This window comes from Sesamum indicum, linkage group LG6, assembly GCF_026168435.1.
Source record: "Sesamum indicum cultivar Baizhima isolate 11 linkage group LG6, ASM2616843v1, whole genome shotgun sequence".
NCBI lineage: Eukaryota > Viridiplantae > Streptophyta > Magnoliopsida > Lamiales > Pedaliaceae > Sesamum > Sesamum indicum.
Window position 1 is genome coordinate 23,814,119 of NC_142662.1, and position 20,583 is coordinate 23,834,701.

Here is a 20,583-nt window from a genome sequence, read left to right on the forward strand (position 1 = left end):
TAAATTCTTCCCTCCAATAGCCACTCTCATTATCTCAAAAAAAAAAAAGAATCATAACCACATGCATGCATAATTGGGCAAAATGACATAATTAATAATAATAACATACATTTCTCCAATCTTATATTTATAAAAAAATACAGTTAGTTATAAATAACTCTAATTTAGATTTTATTTAAAATTAATTTCCATCATCAATTTCTTCAAAAAATTAATAATATAATTATTCTATATATAATTTTTTTTATTTTTTACTATTATAATTATATCATATATATATATAAACATTAAATGTGTATCAACCAATATATATAAAATTAACTCCAAATTTGACCAAATGGACTCGAATTTGCACCCCATTATTGCATTACGCGTACCATTAGAGAGAGAGAGAGAGGGAAAGTTGACCCAAATCAGCATGTGATGATGTAAGTGCTGACAACCTCAATTTTTTTTTGAGTTAAGAAAAAAGGTAAATTACCCAAATTTTGTATCAAAAGAAAAGAAAAAAAAAAGGTAAATTACACAATAATATTTATTGTGATACTTAACATAATTACCGAATACTTTTAATTATAAAATTTGTTTAATAATTAATTCAATTTATTAATTTTTTTATATTAAATTGATTATAATGCTATTATAAACTATAAATTTAACTATAATTATTTTTTAAATTGTTTTAGAACTTTTTATATTAATTGATTGGATCATTTTTTTTATGAATTTTAATTTTACCTATGATCTTGTCTGAATAGTTTTAAGGTTATTAAATTCTTTAAAGAAAATACAGTAGGAACGAAATGAATAATACTAAATTGTGATTTAAAAATTACACATTTTTTAAATAAAATATTTATAATTATACCAAAATTCGTGGAAACAAGAAACGGATTATGTGCAATAGAAAAGGAGCAGCGGTAACAAATTGGTAGGTCAAAATCACTATATCCAGACCACTCTCCACTACTCTCTAGTCTCAAGTCTCCGCCTTCTGCAGTCGTCCATGACTTCCCACGCGTCCGGGGCTGCGGGTCCCACCATTCCGCCCCCTCCCTCCTCCTCCCTTTCTCTCTCTACAAGAAAACAACTCCACCGAACCACTTCCTACCATGCGTTTTCCATGTCTTTAACTCCTCATCCCAATCAATCTTTTGTCTGAATATTCTATTGTTTTCTATGTGTATGTGATAAATGGGGTGGAGTTCAATTTCTTTGTCCAACTCCCATTTCCTCCCTCTTCTCGTTGCCAATTCTTGACCAGACCTTCATCTTTTTCTTTCTTTCTCCCTCTCTCTCTCTCTCTCTCACACACACGCACATTGACAGAAGGCGGGTGTGATTTTGTGTGTGTTGTTTATATACGTGGATATATATATGTATAAGAGAGAGAGCCCCATGTCTCCGAGCAACCCCACCTCCGCCAATGTACGTTACGTGCTCGGTTTTATATCTGATGCAAATTCTTGATTTTTTGGGCGCTTAATGTTTTCTGTTTTAGTTGATTGGTTTTGCTGCTGAATTCTTGATTTTAAACTTGTGCTTCTTGGAAGATTGTTTTCGATTTTTGAAGTCTTGAATCTTCTTGCTTTTTGGTTTTAAGGTTCGTTGTTAATTTCCAACCTTTAATAGTTCAAGATTCTTTTTCTTTTGGGTTTAATGAATTTATGGTTTTTAGTTAAGCTGTTATTGACTAAGTATGGTAGAGCAAAATGAACCTTTCTGATTTTGAATTCCAGGAAAAACAAAAAAAGTAGACACTTCAATGTTTTTTCTTTGAAGAAAGTGCACTTTCAAGTAGCAAAGGGGCATGGGATTTTGGAAGAATTTGATCAAATTTAATAATTTAAGATAGACATACAAGTTGCACATGTTGCTCAAATGTGCATGCTCATTCTCCTACTTATCTTTTACATGTAAAGGCTACTAGAAACATCAATTTTTCATGAAGCTTCAAAAAATGCAATTTACTAATGTCGAGAAAAAGTACAAAAATATGGGCATTACCGTGGGAAAATGGTCTAGGCGATGTGTTTGTCCATTGCCTGTTATCTTTCTTTAGCACATCTTATTCCTATGTAACTATCACCGATGTATGCTTTACATTGAGAACACTGACCCCCAATTTTTACACTTTTCCTGACTTTACCATAATTTTAGGAATGCTAATGAAACTGGCATTTTCACTGTATGCTTGCCTGTGGGCTTGAAACTTTGGTGTGATTGAGGAGTTCATAGTCATCAGTCTTTGTATATGGAAAGAATAGCATCAATCAGACTACACAGAAAACTAGTTATTGCTGTGCCTAATTTCTTTTTGGAGAAAAATCACATGAATAGGAGAAAGTTCCTGCCTCACATATTCTGCACTTTCTGCCTCTTGATTGGCACCATAATATGAAACGCTAAAAGCTCTATATGTAACTTGGGGGTGGGGGTGGGTGGGGGACCAATTAATGCACAACCTTAGCCAACCTTGAACATGAGATTTAGAATATTATGAGTCATGATAAATGACGTTGATTATTCATAGCTGTATCTGTCTTAGCATGAGTGTATAGTTTAAATGAAGTCTCTACTGTTGGCAAAAGGCTTATTAAGGGTAAAATCCCTTCTTCCCTTGCAGCTAATGTGTAAGAATGATCTAGTTGAAGTTAGCCTTTTTATTTTGGACAGCATGAACTTTTCTATCTTAAAAATTTTCTGTATCATAGTAGAAAAGTATAATATATATGACATGCACTTTGATAAATATAATGTATTAATGTGTAAGCAAAGGTGGACATTTGATTTCTTTGTGAAAGCGAATCACCTGTATTATCATGGACTATATGCTAATTGACCTTTGTCCTACTTATTGGAATTTCTTTTTTAGTTGATTAACATATCACATTCGCCAGGTTATAGTTAGCGAAGGCCCTTTTTGAGTTAATTATATATTCATTCCATGAATTATCAAATTCAACTTAATTTACTACCATAATTTTCTTCTCATGGTGTCTAGTTGCGTTACTTCTGATATTCTATGCAAGTTCAAATGTAAAACTGATGAAGAAATACTCTTTTTCAAGAGCACAAATATGCATCTTGTAACTGGTTCTTGGAAGATTAATAATCCAGATTGTGGCAAGTGATGCTATATGTAATACTCTATGATTGTAATCACTGTTTATGAATGAAGCTGTATATGATTTAATTATTATGCACAATGTATTTCATTTATTACGGTTTTCTACCCCTTTAATTAAATCAAAAGTTGTGTATTTGGTATGTTTGTTGTAAAGGCCCCTCCAATTTATATTTCTGAATTAACTCCTGAAGATGATGAACAAATAACTTTGTCTACCTCGTGCAATCCCAAAAAGAAGGAAAATGTGAGCTTCTGGAAACTGATATGCTATTTTTGATTAGGTTAATGCTAGCATGTCACCAGCAGAGAATGGGTGTGTTGATTCTTTCTCTGTGTTGAACTCTGAACAAGCAGTCCAGGAACTTATTCAAGACTCTCTTCTCCACGGAATCGATGATCATCTGATCGAGTTCTCTGAGGCTTTGAGAAGTGAGTCTTTAGGTTCTTCATCTTGAGAACTTGTTATACCTGGTATCTGCACTATGTTTTACTAAGTGTTTGATTAAACATGATTTTAGCTGTAGCAAAGGCCCTAAGAAGAGTCACTGAAGGTAAAGCTTCTGCTCAAGCTGAGGCCGCTGAATGGAAACGTAAATATGAACTGGAGAGGGCACGTAATTTGCAGTTCGAGCAAAAAGGTTAAATGTCCCTTTATTATATTCAAAATATTACATATGCACTCGTCTAATCATAAATTCTTTAAACTATGCATTGCCAGCTTATTTTATATTATGATTTCTCTGTTAAGTGCCTGAATGCGATTGTAACTGAAGATTGCATCGCGACAAGGTTGGTTGAGGGTTCTTTGGGGTTGAGAGAACCTAAGATGAAATCTTAAAGCAATAGGGACCTATTAATTTAGGTTTGAGAATGCTTCATTTTTCATGTAGAAGGTTCAAAGGACAAGACAAAATAGAAATGATTATATGAGATCTCCCTGATAATTTCGGACAACTGTGGGTGGTCTGCATTAGGTTCGGGGTATGTCAAGTTAGAAACTGGTCTCCAAAAGCTGAGAAATGAACTAACTTGTTAGATATTCTTGAAATTAAGGCATTGGATTTATTGAATTTACACTAAAATTTGCTTAATTATTATGTAGCATAGTATATAACAATCTCATTTGTTTTATACCGATGCTTTGAAATTTCATTTTGAAGAGAAACCCACACCGTGCGTATAATGACATATGGTTGAGATTCTGTGACATCCGTTTATGCTTATGATCGCCGAAACTCTTTCATTTTCGGTAGAGTTCGTCATTATATGTTTTTTTGATAACCTGCAGAAAGTATGACAGTTAAATTAGCACCATTGTCATGTATGAAAATATCTATATGATATATCTGAACATCATTCAGGAGCATCTTAGTATGTGTTGCATCCAAAAAACTGAAAGATCTAGAGGATTCTTTTTCTCTTTTCTTGTTTGGTTTTCTAGGATGATACTGCACTTTCCTGTCGTTCTTCTTTTATGTTCCGGTACACAAGAAAGTTCTTTTTTCCTCTTCGGTGGATACTAAAGTTTGCCCCATATCCCTTTCTGATGTTTTATGTGAATTGTTTTGCAGTGCTATCTTTAGGAGGGCACTTCAGTGAAATAACTGATGAGAGAGCTGGAAACTTGGAAGACCAAACTGTGCTGTCAGATGCAAATAGTGATCAATGTGAGTTGTGCAGTGGGAAAGATGATATCTGCGCTCATGAGGTTCTCCGGGATGGTGAATCTGATTCTGATTCCTCTGCCATTCCTAATAAGATGATGAGGAAGGTGTGTCATTGCATCTTCGTGTTTGCAAACCTTTCTAAAACTAAATGTGCATTAGTTCCATTGAAATTTGTATAGGCTGATAATACCTAGTAAGCATTTAGAACAAACTTTTGGAAGAAATCCTGATTGAAATTTATACCGCTGTCTCCTTTGGAATGATCTTAACTGATCAATAATGAGATAAAAGTACAATAAAATACTCGTTATAACAAATGATCTTCATGGACATTCATCAAACATTGATTTTGTTGGCTCTGACATCATGGTTTTTCTTGCTAAAAGTGCTGACTTATCTTAAATTTATGTAGCTTTTCCTTTTTTCTTTCAGATCACAAAGAGAAATGTTAAGACTTTTCTGGCTACATGTCTTCTTTTTGGGTCGTTTTCCTGCATACATAACATAGATTAAAAATATTTCCAATTTACTATATAGCTGGCAACTTGATCAGCAAGAATTGATTTGTTGCTTTGTTGAGATAGGCATCATTTAAGCTATCATGGTGCTGCAAGGGTGACAAAAGTGATCGCCACAAACATGATATTGTGTCTTTTGAGAAGGGGAATATAACAACTGCAGAGCGCAGCAGTAAACAGGTACAGCTCTTGTCTTATTTCGATTTGATTTGATGTCTGATATAGTTATGCATTCCATTCCTCAAAATTCACGGTATTAAAAGTTTATTTTGTTCTTGAAAATCGAATTTAAGAATTTGTGAAACTATTTTTCTTTAATTTCAGATTTCTTTGAAGTGGGAATCACCTCCGCAGACTGTGCTTATATTGACCAAGCCGAATTCTACTTCAGTCAGAATTCTGTGTCTCGAAATGGTCAGGTAGGAAGGATGCTTGAAGATTTGTGGATTAAGCTTTTGTCTATGTTTCCGTATCTGATTGGCCGGTTCTTAGATTTGTAATTCTGACTCTACAGACTAGGAGCTAATGAGTTAATAACGAGCCGACCATTCCGACCAGAGGAAAAGACTCCATTCCTTCCTCTGTTCGGATGGTCGATGAGCGATCCTCTAACTCCAATTAAGAATTTCCTGGGGCCTTTAGGAACAACGGTTATAATTGCGAATGTTTATTTATTTTACCATTTAATAATTCATAATTAGATCTTGGTAAATAACTATTTGCAACTTGACAACTTAAAGCAGACTTTAATTTGCTCATGCTGAGAACTAAGAAAATGTAACTGAAGTTGCTTTTTTCGCATTCCTTAACCTCTTAAATCATAGCGAATAGCGAGAGAAAGCTCAAATGTCCAAACTTTTACATAATAGCTACCTTAAGCAAGATCTGCTGACTGATGATCATGTGACACGTGCTGATGAAGGTACTTGCCAAGAAAATATCATGATCTTGCAAGAAAATTGCTTCTTTTGATTGCTTCAACATTTAAAATTTGTTTGGAAGGGAAGAGAGGAAATGAAACTTTTCGCTTCTCAGTAAAAGATTCCATCATGTCTCCTTTGACAGCTTTGATGATGTTAATAACTGCCAACTACATATGCTTTATTTTTCTGTCTGTGTAAAAGAATGCTTATTAGCCAATTGAGATAACCTATGTTCACAATCTTTTACTTACTAATTTCACCAGAATTATCTGGTAAAGGGTATTGCTGATTGCTTTCATTCTGGAACTGATGCTTTCTGCTAATGCTTAACTTTCTTCTGCTGTCAATTCTTTGTTGCCTGCATTAACTTTTCTTCTGGTAACTAGTAAACCTTGGGGCCATTATTTTGTCATAGCATTTCATGGTGTGAATTGTTTTGGATCATTCATTCCCTAAATGTCAAAGTTATAGAATTCTCCAACTTGGTTGGCCTTTTGATCTAATTCAGTGACCATGAACAGATGTTGCTTGCCAAAATTTTTTCTTCTGGCCTTTCGAAGATGTGAATTTCGCCCTTTTTGAAGTCATCTGCTATATTCAGCTTTAAAACGTGCTGCTGTTCCATCCCCCCCCTTGTCGAGTTATTACTTGATAAGTCATAAAATGTAATAATGGTGATTCTTTGATCTACTTACAGATGGTTGAAAGAGCAGAAAAAATTAAATATATTTGTGGAGCAACGAGTGAAGACTGAGCTTTTGACAGAATCCTCATACTATAGCTTTGTACAAACCTGGCTAGATGGTAAGCTATATTTTCCTTTATAGGATATAGAAGTTACATGCTGTTTGGTTCCATTTTTACCACTCTCGAGTTCCTATCAGAAGTGTTATTGCTCCATATAGTTCCTATAGTCTTTTCTTGGTGCCCAGTTGCTTTTACAGGTGTTTCTAGATTTTTGACATTTGTTGTCTGCTTAATATCTACTATGTTTTCGACCAATGAGAAGTAGGGAGTACTGTTATCATTCCTGTTTAAACTTATGGGCATTAAAACAAAATTTTGACTGATGATCTAAGTGTATCTTTATGTCATGGAAAGGAACTTTCTTCAAATGAAAAGACAAGGCCATCCTTTTATTATCACTAGTAACGTATACGACGCAGATAGAGCATATTTCAAATGGAAAAAATTTAACATTTATGTACCATTAAGGGAGAATGTAAGATTCTTTTCCTCCCCCCAATTTAATATTGATAATTTATTAAGGTTTCAAAGAGTTATTCATAAGTACTTCTCATTATTATGAAAGAAATGAGATTATACTAATGTATGTCTATATGTATTTTAGAATAATATCTCAACTTTTTATTTACATGCTTAATGAAGATTATTTCTTTTTCACTCAAAAAGAGAAAGGAAAACTCTACAAAATAGCTTTTTTACTAAATAATCATTCTATATGTTTTGAATTGAATTTTTACTACTTATGAAATTAGTTTATTTATAATTTTTAAAACTATAATTATTAAGCTTAAATTATTTTACATCATTAATGGGTGTATTTGGTTTAGATTTCTTCGAGAATAATGCCTGAGAAAAAAATATAACGGTTTAAATATTTCATAATATATGTAGAAGTTCATCTTTTTCGTATATAATCAATTAAATATAGAAGAGATTAGACTTTACAAGACCCAGTGAATTTTTCTTCAAGTGTACTGCCATGAACATTTTAAGCTATTCATGTCTATATAAATGTGTATGCATATACATGTAATATATATAAGTACTTGTATGTTAGTCATAGATTTTTACATGATTGTTGTTAAATTACTTATTTAGAACACATAAAATATAGTCAAACTAATTAATAATTGTGCATCAAAAACTTAGTTATAAGAAAATATATGCATCTAAATATGATGAAATAAAATCTGCTTGCTTCTTAGAACCAATTTTAATCAACATGTACAAACAATTGAATTTTATCATTGCAACTTAATATTGCGACTTGTTGATATCATCATCCATTTTTTGCCAACTTTTAAATGAAAATTTTTCCTGTTTAGTTTAATTATTTGTATTTCTTGTATTGGTAGATTTTTTTGCATATACTATTTCATAAAAATACAAATATTCCAGTTATTTTAGGAGGATAAAAAAATGGTTTGTTGTGTTTTATAGTTATATTTATTTCTCTACTATATTAAATTATTGTCACATAAATTTAGTTACAGGTAGTTTATTATTTTCAGAACATTGCGAAACATGAAACATTCGTAATTATAGGTACTTTATAATGATATTAATATAGCAATAGATATGGATAGATAAATAAATAATAATATATAAAACTCAATATAATATAATGTAATATAATTTTATATGGACATATACATATACGTGTATGATGCATTAATGTTCGGTAAAAAAATAATTAATGCTCGAAGTGCAATTGATCAACTTGTAGTCATAAGAATATTAAAGGATTTTTAGACAGATATAAATAAAATTTGTGGAAATTAATTAAATAAAATTTCAATTTATTTAATTGCACTAAGAATAATTATTATCATATGAAAAGTCGATGATGATATTCTTGTCTACATAAGAATTCAAAGAAACATGAACACTTTTAAACTCTTCAAGTAACTCGAGAACAGATTGCTGATGGTATCTGATGTTAGTTGCCAAAATAATTGCAAAAATAGTGTTGTGGTGTTGACTGGCTATGTAGCCGTCATCTTTGTAGCAAAAGAAGGGGCACATGGGGACAATTCTGTTTGTCCTCTGTTTCTCAACTTTCTGCTTAGAAATGATAGTTGGCACTTATTTTCATTGATGCATGAATTTAACTCATGTAAACGAGCTATATCTCTGCTGTAGCACATTAACAATCTAAAATGATGGCTGTAAATGTTCTTTGCTAGTCATGAGCTTGTTAAACTTACTGGTCCTAACGCGCCTGTTTTCACAGACAAGGAGTTGCTGCTCCTGCATACGAAGGTTGACCTCATTGTAACTCTAGGTGGAGATGGAACTGTCCTTTGGGTATGTGGCCTTTTTGTTGTATATACTTCCTTGACTTGTATATTGTGTCTATAGCAACTTGTTATTGCTGGTCGTAAAGGGAGTCAAGTTTTCGTTGTTTCTATAAAAGCTGGAAAAATGTGAAGTTATTTGTTCTTTGAGATTCATTACAGTTAGCCACTTTGTTAATTAGAAGAAAAAACTTGTTTGCTTTTGCAGGCTGCATCTATGTTCAAAGGTCCGGTTCCTCCGATCGTGCCGTTCTCTTTAGGTTCTCTTGGTTTCATGACCCCATTTTGTATCCTCATTCTTCCTGAGAAGGTTTCTTATTTTGGAAATTACTTTCTTAAGTCTATTTTTGTTGCATGAATGTCCGTACAAAAGCTTTTCTGCCTTTACCATTAGTTTACCTTTAACAAAACCAGACAGCGAACACTATCGTGAGTGTCTTAATTCAATCCTTCGTGGTCCTATAAGTATCACGTTAAGGCATCGCCTGCAGTGTCATATCATCCGAGATGAAGCTAAAAGTGAATATGAGAATGAAGGTCCCATGCTTGTGCTGAATGAGGTAACAATCGACCGTGGAATTTCATCATTCCTCACAAATCTGGAATGCTATTGTGACAACTCGTTTGTCACTTGCGTTCAAGGGGATGGTCTGATATTGTCTACGACTTCTGGGAGCACAGCATATTCCCTTGCTGCCGGAGGATCAATGGTCCATCCTCAGGTATGTTTGTACGATTTGATCAATCCTTTTAGTGTCCGTATTAGAAGATCATTTAGGAGGGAACAAAACATTATTGGTAGTCATTGATGTGTTGCATTATAGGTCTTGAAATACCTAGATGATAGTTATCTAGATAGGAAAGAATTTTAGGAATATTTACATTGAATGCTGGTAAATATAAAATACAACCAATTTCATAAATGATTTTGAATATTGTGAAAAAATAATAATAAAATAACTACTTGCTTTTTAGAATGATTTCTGAAAGTACCAGAATATTTAGCATCCTTATGCTATGCATAGAATCCAATGAAGATTTATTATCAATTATATCATGTTCATAAGTATGCTTGACATATCTACTTGCTTTTCAGAATGATTTCTCAATCTTGAATGTCAATTTTTCATTAATAAGTTCTATTTAATTTTTTATTATAGTTTTGTATCTTTACAAATATCTTATGTTGACAATTTTAGGAGGATTATACGCATGTGCACATGTTATGAGTTTTTCGAGAATAACATTTATTTTTAAGATCACTTACCTAAGCTAGTTATCTAGATGTCCATTGCCATAATCATTTCACGGTTACTCTTAAATTTGTGAATAATTAAAATTTTGTATGTTAGTACTTTAGCTGTTATTAATAGTCCAACTTATTGATATTAAAAGAAAGACATTATAAAACTCGATATGATATATTATTTGCTAATGTTTAAATTTTTTATGATAGTATTAATGCAACTTAATTGTACTTAATAATTTCATGAATCAATTTAATCAAAATAAAAGTATAAAAAAATAATTTAAATCATGAGTTATATCAAGTTCATAAAAATACATGAAATTTTCATTGATTTACTCAAAATGAGACACATTAATAAGTATCAAGTTAAAGCACATATCCTAATAGAAGTTCCTCATGATTGGGCAAATTCTTTATGCAAATATTCATTAATTTTTAAGATGCATATAAAATCAAATATGACTAACTATCATTTGTATGAGTTCAAATCTTATCAAAATTTGCGGAGCTTGTTTTCGTGTTAATTTTTATCTTTAATTTTTTAAACTCTTTTTGTTGTTAACAAATTGCATGTTATTTGGTATTTTTTTCTTCTAAAAAATTTAATATGTTATGTTTTCCAATCCACGACTGATTTAAGAAAGAAAAACATGAAAATAAAAAATTATTATTCCATCGAGTAGTCATACTTCTAAATTTTAATTTTTAATTAAAATTTATAAGTAAGATTTCAAAAACTATTTTAAGGAATTATAGTGTATGTTATTCTTTAAACATGACTAGTGTATGGTGAAAAAGACAATTTTCAAAATTAAAGAAGTGTTCTTATATTGAAATAATATGACCATTTGTTTCAACAAGTATTATTTAAAATTTCAACATGATATCTTTCTAAAACAACATTTTTTTATTCAAAACCAAGTAAAATTAATTTTAAGTTAAATTCAAGTTAATTAAAACCTTCTTTTTTTCTTTTTCATATTTTACTCTTTTACAAGAAGTTAAAGATATTAAAACATTTCCACTTGTAATTTTTTGGTAAGTGAAAAGTGTTGGTGAAGATAGTTGTTAAAGGCGCACGGTGCATCGTGGTGCAAAGGTCTTTTGGAGCCATGGTTTAAAGCATGACACATATTTTAGAAATAAATTATATGTTCATACATTAATTACTTTTAACACCAGTAATGCAAAAATGATTAAATATTCTTACAAGATTGATTAAGATTTATGTGTACTTGTAGTTACTATCTTTGGTAGATAGATCAATCATATTCATAAATGTTGATATTTACCTTGTTTATATTTGATATTTTTGATATATATATTATCAATCATATTCATAGCATATTTGTAATTTTTATAAAAAAATGCCTTGAGAAACCCTATTTACACGAACTTCCGCGAGCCATCTCCTTGTTAGTTTTTCTTTTAGCCCAGCCCTAAAAAAGGCAGGGCTTGTAGAAGGCGCACTGCGCCACGGCAAAGCCCAATGCCATGGCGCGCGCCTTTTGGTGCCTTTTACAACTATGTTAGCGAAGGAAAAAGATCATACCGGAGCAAAATCGAGGGAAGTCTAATAGAAAACAGGATCACTATGCTTTTTTATAAAGAGACAAAAATTGGTGTATATGTTCAATTTTCTTGATTTCTTTTAGTTATTTTTAGTGTACCATAAAAATGGTTTCGAGCAAGCATATTACATTGAATATAATGTAAAAAGTAACTAATAGGAATTGATAAACAGAAAAAAAAATTAACAGAAAGCAATAAACATGAAAAGTTAAATAGGAAATAATAAATGCAAAAAATTAATTAATAGGAGATTATAATTATAAAAAGTCATTATAGGAGCTAAGAGGTATATTATTTTACATTCTTACCCTTTAAACTAATAATGATTCAAGGTGAACTTGGTTGAACAAAAAAGTTAAGAAAACTTTGAAGGCACAATAATATATAGTGATATATAAGAACGTGATTCTACATATTGTTGTCCGCCCTGGAACATTTTGAGTTAGCCAAAAAGAATCAGAGATAATTTAGTTACTTTATGAGATAACTAATTCCTTTATTTTCGGAAAGCACATTTAAGTGCACAATAAAATTGTAGATCTAAAAAAAATATGATTTAAAGGGCCGACCAAAAAGATTCCTAAGTTAATATTAGTTAAGTTTATGGGATAACTATTCCTTTATTTCGGGAAAGCACATTTAAGTATACTCTAAAATTATAGACCTAAAAGAATATGATATAGACCTAAAAGAATATGATTTTAAAAGGGCCCAACCGGGTTCGAACCGATGACCTCTTGATCTGCAGTCAAATGCTCTACCACTGAGCTATGGACCCTTTTATTACTATATATTTTCTAGACTTATCTTGAGAAAGTTACGACAGTTCGAATGGTCATTCCCCACTCAACCCGAAAATTTGGGAGGTAGTTACTAGTTGCTTGATTTGGCAACCCCGTTGATATAGGACAGTTTGTTGGAGCTCTTTTAGGGTGACGTAGCTTGTGATGTGTCGTCCCGTTGTTCAAGTAATAAGAGAAAAGGATTCTTTTTTGTTTTATGGGAATCCGGGGGTAAGACTTCACAATCTTCCTGTGTCAGACCTGCTTTTGGCCCTGCCACATCAGTTTACATTTATGAGACATGTTCCACATACCTTTGGGTTGGGTTGATAGGTGCGGGCCTACTCCTTTGTTTGGGCTTTCGGGGAAATAATTGGGGGAGGCATCAAATTATACTAAGTTGCCATAAAAAAAAATTATAATCTATAGAGATATGTAAGAACATGATTCTACGTATTGTTGTCGTGCCTGGATCTTATTGAGTTAGCCTGGCTAAAAAGAATGGAGATAATTTTAGTTACTTTATGAGATAACCATTCCCATATTTTTGGAAAGCACATTTAAGTGCACACTAAAATTATCCATAGTATTCAGTGGCGCATGGTGCACAATGGCGCCAAGGGCTCCTGGAGCCATGGTGCATGGCGCGGCGCGTTCCTTTTCGGAGGATGCCACAAATATAAGAAATAATCTATATATTTATATAATTAGTGTTATTTTGACTAGATTAATGTATAAGGAGTTAAATAAAACATATAAAACAACAAATTCAACATAACAAAACTTCATATAATTAAAACGAACAATGGTGAACCATTGAAGGATAGCAAAAGTTCTAAAGATTCAAATAAATCCTAATTTATATCATTAAAACATACGAAAAATTGGTAATGTTAATTTATATTTATACTTAATTAAAGAAGTAAATAACATAATCATAGACTACAAATCTACAAACAATTACATAATTAAATCAAAACAGTAATAGTCTAAAGTTCTGGGGAAAACATAATTAAGTGTACGATAAAATTATGGACCTAAAGGTCCAGTCACGCAGCAGCGGCTCAACTCAACAATGAACAGCAGCGACAGACTATTATGGAAGAGAAGAAGAAGAGAAGAACTGAAGAAGAAAGATGCAGCCGCAGAGGAAGAAGAGAACTGAAGAAAGAAGAGGCAGGAATGAACAAAGTTACTCATGCATGCAGAATAATTATTTCTGCTGAAATTCCCTTAATTATTAGGGTTTTCTTTTTTTTTTTTTATTTGATGCCCAGGCTTCCCAGCTAGCAGCCAGGTTGCCCAGGCCCTTTTTCGTAAAGGCGGGCCTGGCCAACACCTGAATGGTGCAGGCGCGCATCATGGCCTTGCCATTGTGAAGGTACATTTTATTTGATGGGCCCAGGTTGCCCAGGCCCTTTTTCGTAAAGGCGGGCCTGGGCAACACCTGAATGGCGCAGGCGCGCGTCAAGGCCTTGCCATTGTGAAGGCACACGCCATAGGCCGCGAACGGCGCGCCATTGACTACTATGAAATTATGGATCTAAAAAAATATGATTTCAAGGGCCCAACCAAAAAGATTCATGAGATAATATTTGTTAACTTTATGAGATAACTATTCCTTTATCTGGGGAAAACATAATTAAGTGTACGATAAAATTATGGACCTAAAAGAATATGATTGAAAGGGCCCAACCGGGTTCGAACCGGTGACCTCTTGATCTGCAGTCAAATGCTCTACCACTGAGCTATGGACCCTTTATTACTATATATTTTCTAGACTTATTTTGAGAAAGTTATGACAGTTGGATGTCATTCCCCACTCAACCCGAAAATTTGGGAGGTAGTTACTAGTTGCTTGATTTGGCTAATCCTGCTAATATAGGACAGTTAATTGGAGCTCTTTTAGGGTGACGTAGCTTGTGATGTGAAGAAGCTATATGACGTAATCGTCCCGTTGTTCAAGTAATCTTCCTGAGTCAGACCTGCTTTGGCCACGGCCCTGCCACATCAGTGTACATTTAGGACACATGTTCCACATCAATTTACATTTAGAAGACATATTCGTGATACCTTTGGCTCGGTCCAGTAGGGTTGGGTTGACAGGCGGGGGCCCGCTCCTTTGTTTTGGGCTTTCAGGGAAATAATTGGGGGAGGCATCAAATTATACTAAGTTGCCATAAAAAAATTATAGAGATATGTAAGAACATGATTCTACATATTGTTGCTGTGCCTGGGTCTTATTGAGTTAGCCCGGCTAAAAAGAATAGAGACAATTTTAGTTACTTTATGAGATAACCATACCCATATTTTTGCAAAGCACATTTAAGTGCACGCTAAACTTATGGATCTAAAAAAATATGATTTCAAGGGCCCGGCCAAAAAGATTAATGAGATAATATTAGTTAACTTTATGAGATAACTATTCCTTTATCTAGGGAAAGCACAAATTAAGTGTACGGTCAAATGCTCTTCCACTGAGCTATGGACCCTTTAATAGCATATAATTTCTGAAAACTTTATTCAATGTCAAGCATTGATGCTCATCTTACATGTGGTCTATAAGGTCAAAACCGAGTCAAACAATAAATTCCAATTGTTGTTTGCTGCCCATGACTGCGTCTCATGGTGCAGGAAATGGGAGGCTGATATACTGAATGGCCATTTTGGAATGAGTGTCATGACTTTGATTAGGTCCGACATGGACAAGAAATTAGGTTTTATCAAATTCTTTATGTTAGCTTTGTTTTATGTTGAACCTTCAAATAATAGAAAAAAACAGAGGATTTGAAGTAGTTGTGGAATCTCTTGAATATCCTCGGGTACTCTCCGATGATTAGACTAGCTGTACAAGCCCACTGTTGCTGGCTGGACCTTAGTTTAATACATTGCTCATAGTTATTGAAAAGAGTTGCCATTATATCCGTAGCATTGGGCTGATTTCTGACTGGACTGAACAGTTTTCCATGTGTTTTCTGTTCAAAATGCCATTTGAAGTTTTCTGGAAATGTAGAATGTTTCTTGCTTCAGCAGAACTGAGAAAAATCTAATAGAAAAAGCTTTTAAGGTCGCTCTGGTATAGAGCATCAATCACTCTGGTTGATGTGGTGCCAGAACTCCTTAATGTCTCACTACAAACGAAATCTCTAATGGAGTTGAACTTGTGAAGATTGCAATATTACGTGTCGTGCATAGTATGTCTAATCATCTGTGCAGTAAATTCTCCTGATTATTTATGTCGGCACTGGATTTGAAATCAAAACCATTTCAGATGGCCACCTGATATGTTTTCGACAATGCCTGTAATTTGCAGGTCCCTGGAATCCTCTTTACACCAATCTGTCCCCACTCTCTGTCCTTCCGGCCTCTGATATTGCCCGAGCACGTGACACTTAGAGTGGTGGTACCATTCAATAGCCGAAGCCAAGCATGGGTTTCGTTTGACGGCAAGGGCAGAAAACAGTTGGCCCCTGGAGATGCACTGGTTTGCAGCATGGCCCCTTGGCCTGTTCCCACTGCGTGTCAACTTGATTCAACCAGTGATTTTCTAAGAAGCATCCACGACGGTCTTCACTGGAATTTGAGGAAGACTCAGTCCTTTGACGGCCCTCGTGATTCTTAACTACATTCATGATTTAAAGCCTGAGATTAGATGAAGAAATCCACTTAATATTGCAGTTTTAGAAAATGCCAACTCATACAGGCGTCTTATACTAGGAGTTGGTGAAGTGTACGTAGCTGGTTGTATTTTTATACCCCTTGTAAGGATAATATACATGCTGTGCACAGCTGAATAGGACAATGTCTATGCCTGTAATTGACTTGGTAATCAGGCATTGCATGCAATAGGAGGATTACATATTGTAACGGACGAAAATTGGAACGAAGCAATGCTACGCCTCCAAAAAATAATAAAGCTAAATATTTGATAGATTTTGATGCGATAGTGCTCAAATGAAATGTGTTGGATGAGAATCAACTAGAAAAATGTTTTGATGTACTGTTAACTGATTACCTTTGGAATGTATAGAATAAAACTATACGCCTGCACTGTGTTGTCAAATCGCCTTTCCGGTATGATATTTAATTTAATTATAGAATTTATAGTTATAATACTCTTCATTGTTTGAAAAATCACCATTATTTTAACAGTCATCCAACTAGTAGAATCTGTCAAATCTTTCCTGGGTTTTTTTATCCAATATTTATAGTAAATTGATTAAAATAAACTTGTATATTATGAATTACAACTTTACTTTAAAATTTCTGGTTTTTCTTATGGTCTATGTGATTTTTTTTTAAAATTTTTTTTCAATTTCATTTTTTTGATATTCTTTAGAAAAAAGAATACCACAAAGATAAAGTGGATAATTATAAACCTCCATAAAAAATACTTGTTACTTTACCCAAAATTATATCTGATCATGAATAAATTCTCAATCTTTCCACCAGCGTCAACAAGCCTCTTACTTGCATGTTCCATCGTGTCTCAATCAAGAATCGGGTCTCGAGGAACCAATGTAAAGGAGAACAACAACAAATGAGGGAAACGAAAAGGTAAAAGAACAAGAAATTAAGGTAAAATTTTGATTTTAGGTTGGAGAAGTCTTCTCGTTAAGATTACGGTCGTGCGGGCGAATTTAATGAAGAAGTTAGAGAAACAATTTGAAAAATGTTCTGCGTCTATGAGCAATTAATACAACAAAAGGACTCGCTAATATGAAATAAGTTACTCGGAAGATGGAAAATTAGCATTGATATACACTTATTGCCAATGGATGTTGAAACATGTTTCAGATCAAAACTTGGTGTCGAGATAAACTAATTTGGTCGGTGGGGTTGATCACTGCAAGTTACCAGAGTGCCACTCAGTAGTAGATAGCCCCCAGATAAGCTCATATGCATATGTGGATGAGTCCTCCATGGAAGAACCTGCCAATTTTAATAAATATCAACAACAGCTCAGGTAACTACAACTTGATGAAGTATCATGTCGAAACCAATACTCGTGATGGTATTGATGACTGAATGACTTCTTGCGACATTTGAATGTAAACTTTTTCCTCTTTTCATATTCCGACCACAAGTTCTTACCATCAAATTCCAGATGACGATCGTGACCCCAGTAAGGCATCATAAAATGTGTCTGAAGGATGGAACGTTTAAGCAAACCTGATATTCACGTAACCAAGCTTCTGAAAGTTGCAAGCCATGGCCATTTACCTTTTGCCCATAAATTTGTTTTTCCTTATCTGGGGTAAAGAATTAGAAAAGCTCCAGAGGGATATTTCACCATATATGGCTTATTTCAGTAGTGGGTTTTCTAATCCTTCTCAACCCTTGCTAGTAAGCTGGTTCGGAGTTATGACATTTGTGTTAGTTTTTCAAACAAAACTCCTTTACGTGTTTTCAGGGATGTCGACTTGGAGAGAATGCGTTTCTTGTTACTGTGGATAGTTTTATGAATTGTGGCGTTTGTGCAGAGCGTCTGGGCTCCTCCTCCGCCAATGATGGGAGGTACTTTTATTTCTATCTCGCTTGGGGTTTAGCTTCAAAGTGGAGTAGTTTGCTTGTTTTGATTCTCAGCCGCAGGGAGAGTTGGGTAGCCTTAGCGAGAGTTTTATGTTGGCGGGATTATTTAGTAGTTTGATTGATACTGCGCAATATTTCCCATATGATTAACTTGTTATTGTTTTCGATAATACTTAAATGTGTTTTAAATATTGCTTTCGCTTCCCTTATTTTCCGTGTCTTAATGACATCAATATTGTTTCAAGGGGTGATTTGACAATTATCACCTGGTGCAATGTGAAGTAAGACAACAGTATCTTGGCCGTAACCACTAAGGATAGTGCTAGTGTTTCAATTTGGCGGTATTTGGTTCCGCCCTCTGCAACACTTTGCCAACATAATACACCGTGTGGTGCTTCTTATCTTTTGCTAAGAAAAGAGTATGCAGTTTCTTGGCATATTCTAGCTTATTGCCTTGGGGGCTTTCAGAGACTATTTCGGCTCCACTACCCACCAATGTAGATGATCCGTTAAAGATATAAATTGTAAAGTGGGCATGGAAATGCACGCCTACTCGGAGGCTTTCTCGATCTCAAAATCCACTAGCACTTGTAGTTTAATAGTTGGTCTCATGCGGTAATTAATGCCGAATTCATGTAACTCCACCTCTCATTTCAACATCATTCCTGAGAGTTCTAGACTAGATAAAAATTGTTCTAAGCGGTGATTTGACAATACCACCACCCGGTGCGATTAGAAGTAAGGCCTCAGTTCCCTCACCGCCACCAAGGATTTATAGCTGTAGTATTTCAATTTGGGGTGTCTCGGTTTCGCTACCCAACACTTTGCTAACTTAGTACATCGGGCGATGCTCCTTATCTTCTTGTCGCACCAAAACTGAACCAAGGACATTCTCTGATACTGTCAAGTAGAGATAGAGGACTTGATATACTTTTCCAGTTCATCAAACGCCATCTGACTACCGTTAGACCATTTAAGACCTTGAACAAAGGGGATGCGATAAAAATCAACAACAATCCTATACATGCATGAGAATGGTTGTTCTGCAGAAGATGCTCCATCATCACAATGTCAAATACTTAAAAGTTACTACAAGTAAGAAAAGAAACTTAACATGGGGGGTTGGGTTAGACTAACTGATAATTCATGCATCGGAAGTCAATAAAGGTATACTATCATGTGTATCATCCAATTAATCTAAAAGTCTTCAACGAGTAAGGAATTACGGATGATTGACTAATTTTTTTATGTGCTTATTCTGCAGCTATTTGGCTTGAGAGGTCGCAAAAGTGAGCATCCATGGATCATCTTCCATGTTGTGTTATTTGACAATTAATCCAGGAAAAAAGCTACTCTCATATCATACGTATTGGCGAAGGCAAAAGCAAAATCTCATTTTTCCATCACTGAAGCATCGGGGTTTCTTTTTTCTTTTTTTTTTTTAATTTTTGAAGTGGCAGCAAAGCAATGTTGTTAATTTTTAGGTATTATTTTCTATTTTATTAGTTGAAAGTAAACGATGGTTTCTACAGTTATAAGTACGTATATTTGTATCAAGTTGGATATTCTTTAATTTCTTTTCTACTTTTTGTCCTTAACATTAAAGGCAAAAATCCTATAACAAAATTTATTCTCTAATCTTCACTATGAATTTGTGATTTTTCATTTCTCTCCCAAGACATATGGAGAAGAAAAAGAAATTTGTAATTTTATACAAAAAGTAATGATATATATAATCGATCTTTAATTTTGTTCGCCTTCCTCAAATTATGGTAAGCAACTATTGTCGCGTCTGGATGCAAGAATTAATTGTCTCCAAATCTACCAAATACATTCTGAAATTCGAGTATAAGCAATTTTTCATAGAGATATCATAACTATTATCAGTTCATAATCCATATGACACAGGCTATTGCGACTATCAATTTTATTTACTTGAAAATATTTAAATTAATCGATTATTTTCAAATTAATCAAGAAATTTTAGGATAATTATTTTAGTGGCTGATATATAGCACGTGTTTTCCTGCGACAAATAGAAATTTTTAAAGTCATTAAATTGATTTAGCATATCTCCCCTAAAATAACTTAAACTTCAAAATAAAAGAGGACAAGTCAACAAACACCCTTCATGGGAAAATACATGATTCTAATTCCCTGAGCGTG

At 33.7% G+C, this 20,583-nt stretch overlaps 1 protein-coding gene and 2 non-coding genes across 3 annotated transcripts; 1 reads left to right on the forward strand and 2 right to left on the reverse strand.

Annotated features, from left to right (window-relative positions):
* Positions 1-963: 963 nt before the first annotated feature.
* On the forward strand, positions 964-16,816 carry NADK1 (NAD kinase 1). Its single transcript, XM_011082061.3, has 11 exons — positions 964-1,428; positions 3,412-3,559; positions 3,649-3,768; positions 4,702-4,901; positions 5,382-5,495; positions 5,640-5,734; positions 6,936-7,042; positions 9,219-9,292; positions 9,491-9,569; positions 9,697-10,004; positions 16,199-16,816. Exons 1-11 carry the CDS (start codon positions 1,378-1,380, stop codon positions 16,505-16,507), a joined length of 1,605 nt encoding a protein of 534 aa, XP_011080363.1. The 5' UTR covers positions 964-1,377; the 3' UTR covers positions 16,508-16,816.
* On the reverse strand, positions 12,810-12,881 carry TRNAC-GCA (transfer RNA cysteine (anticodon GCA)). The gene has a single exon. It is a non-coding gene; the product is annotated as a tRNA-Cys (tRNA).
* TRNAC-GCA (transfer RNA cysteine (anticodon GCA)) lies at positions 14,572-14,643 on the reverse strand. Its single transcript has one exon. It is a non-coding gene; the product is annotated as a tRNA-Cys (tRNA).
* Positions 16,817-20,583: the final 3,767 nt, after the last annotated feature.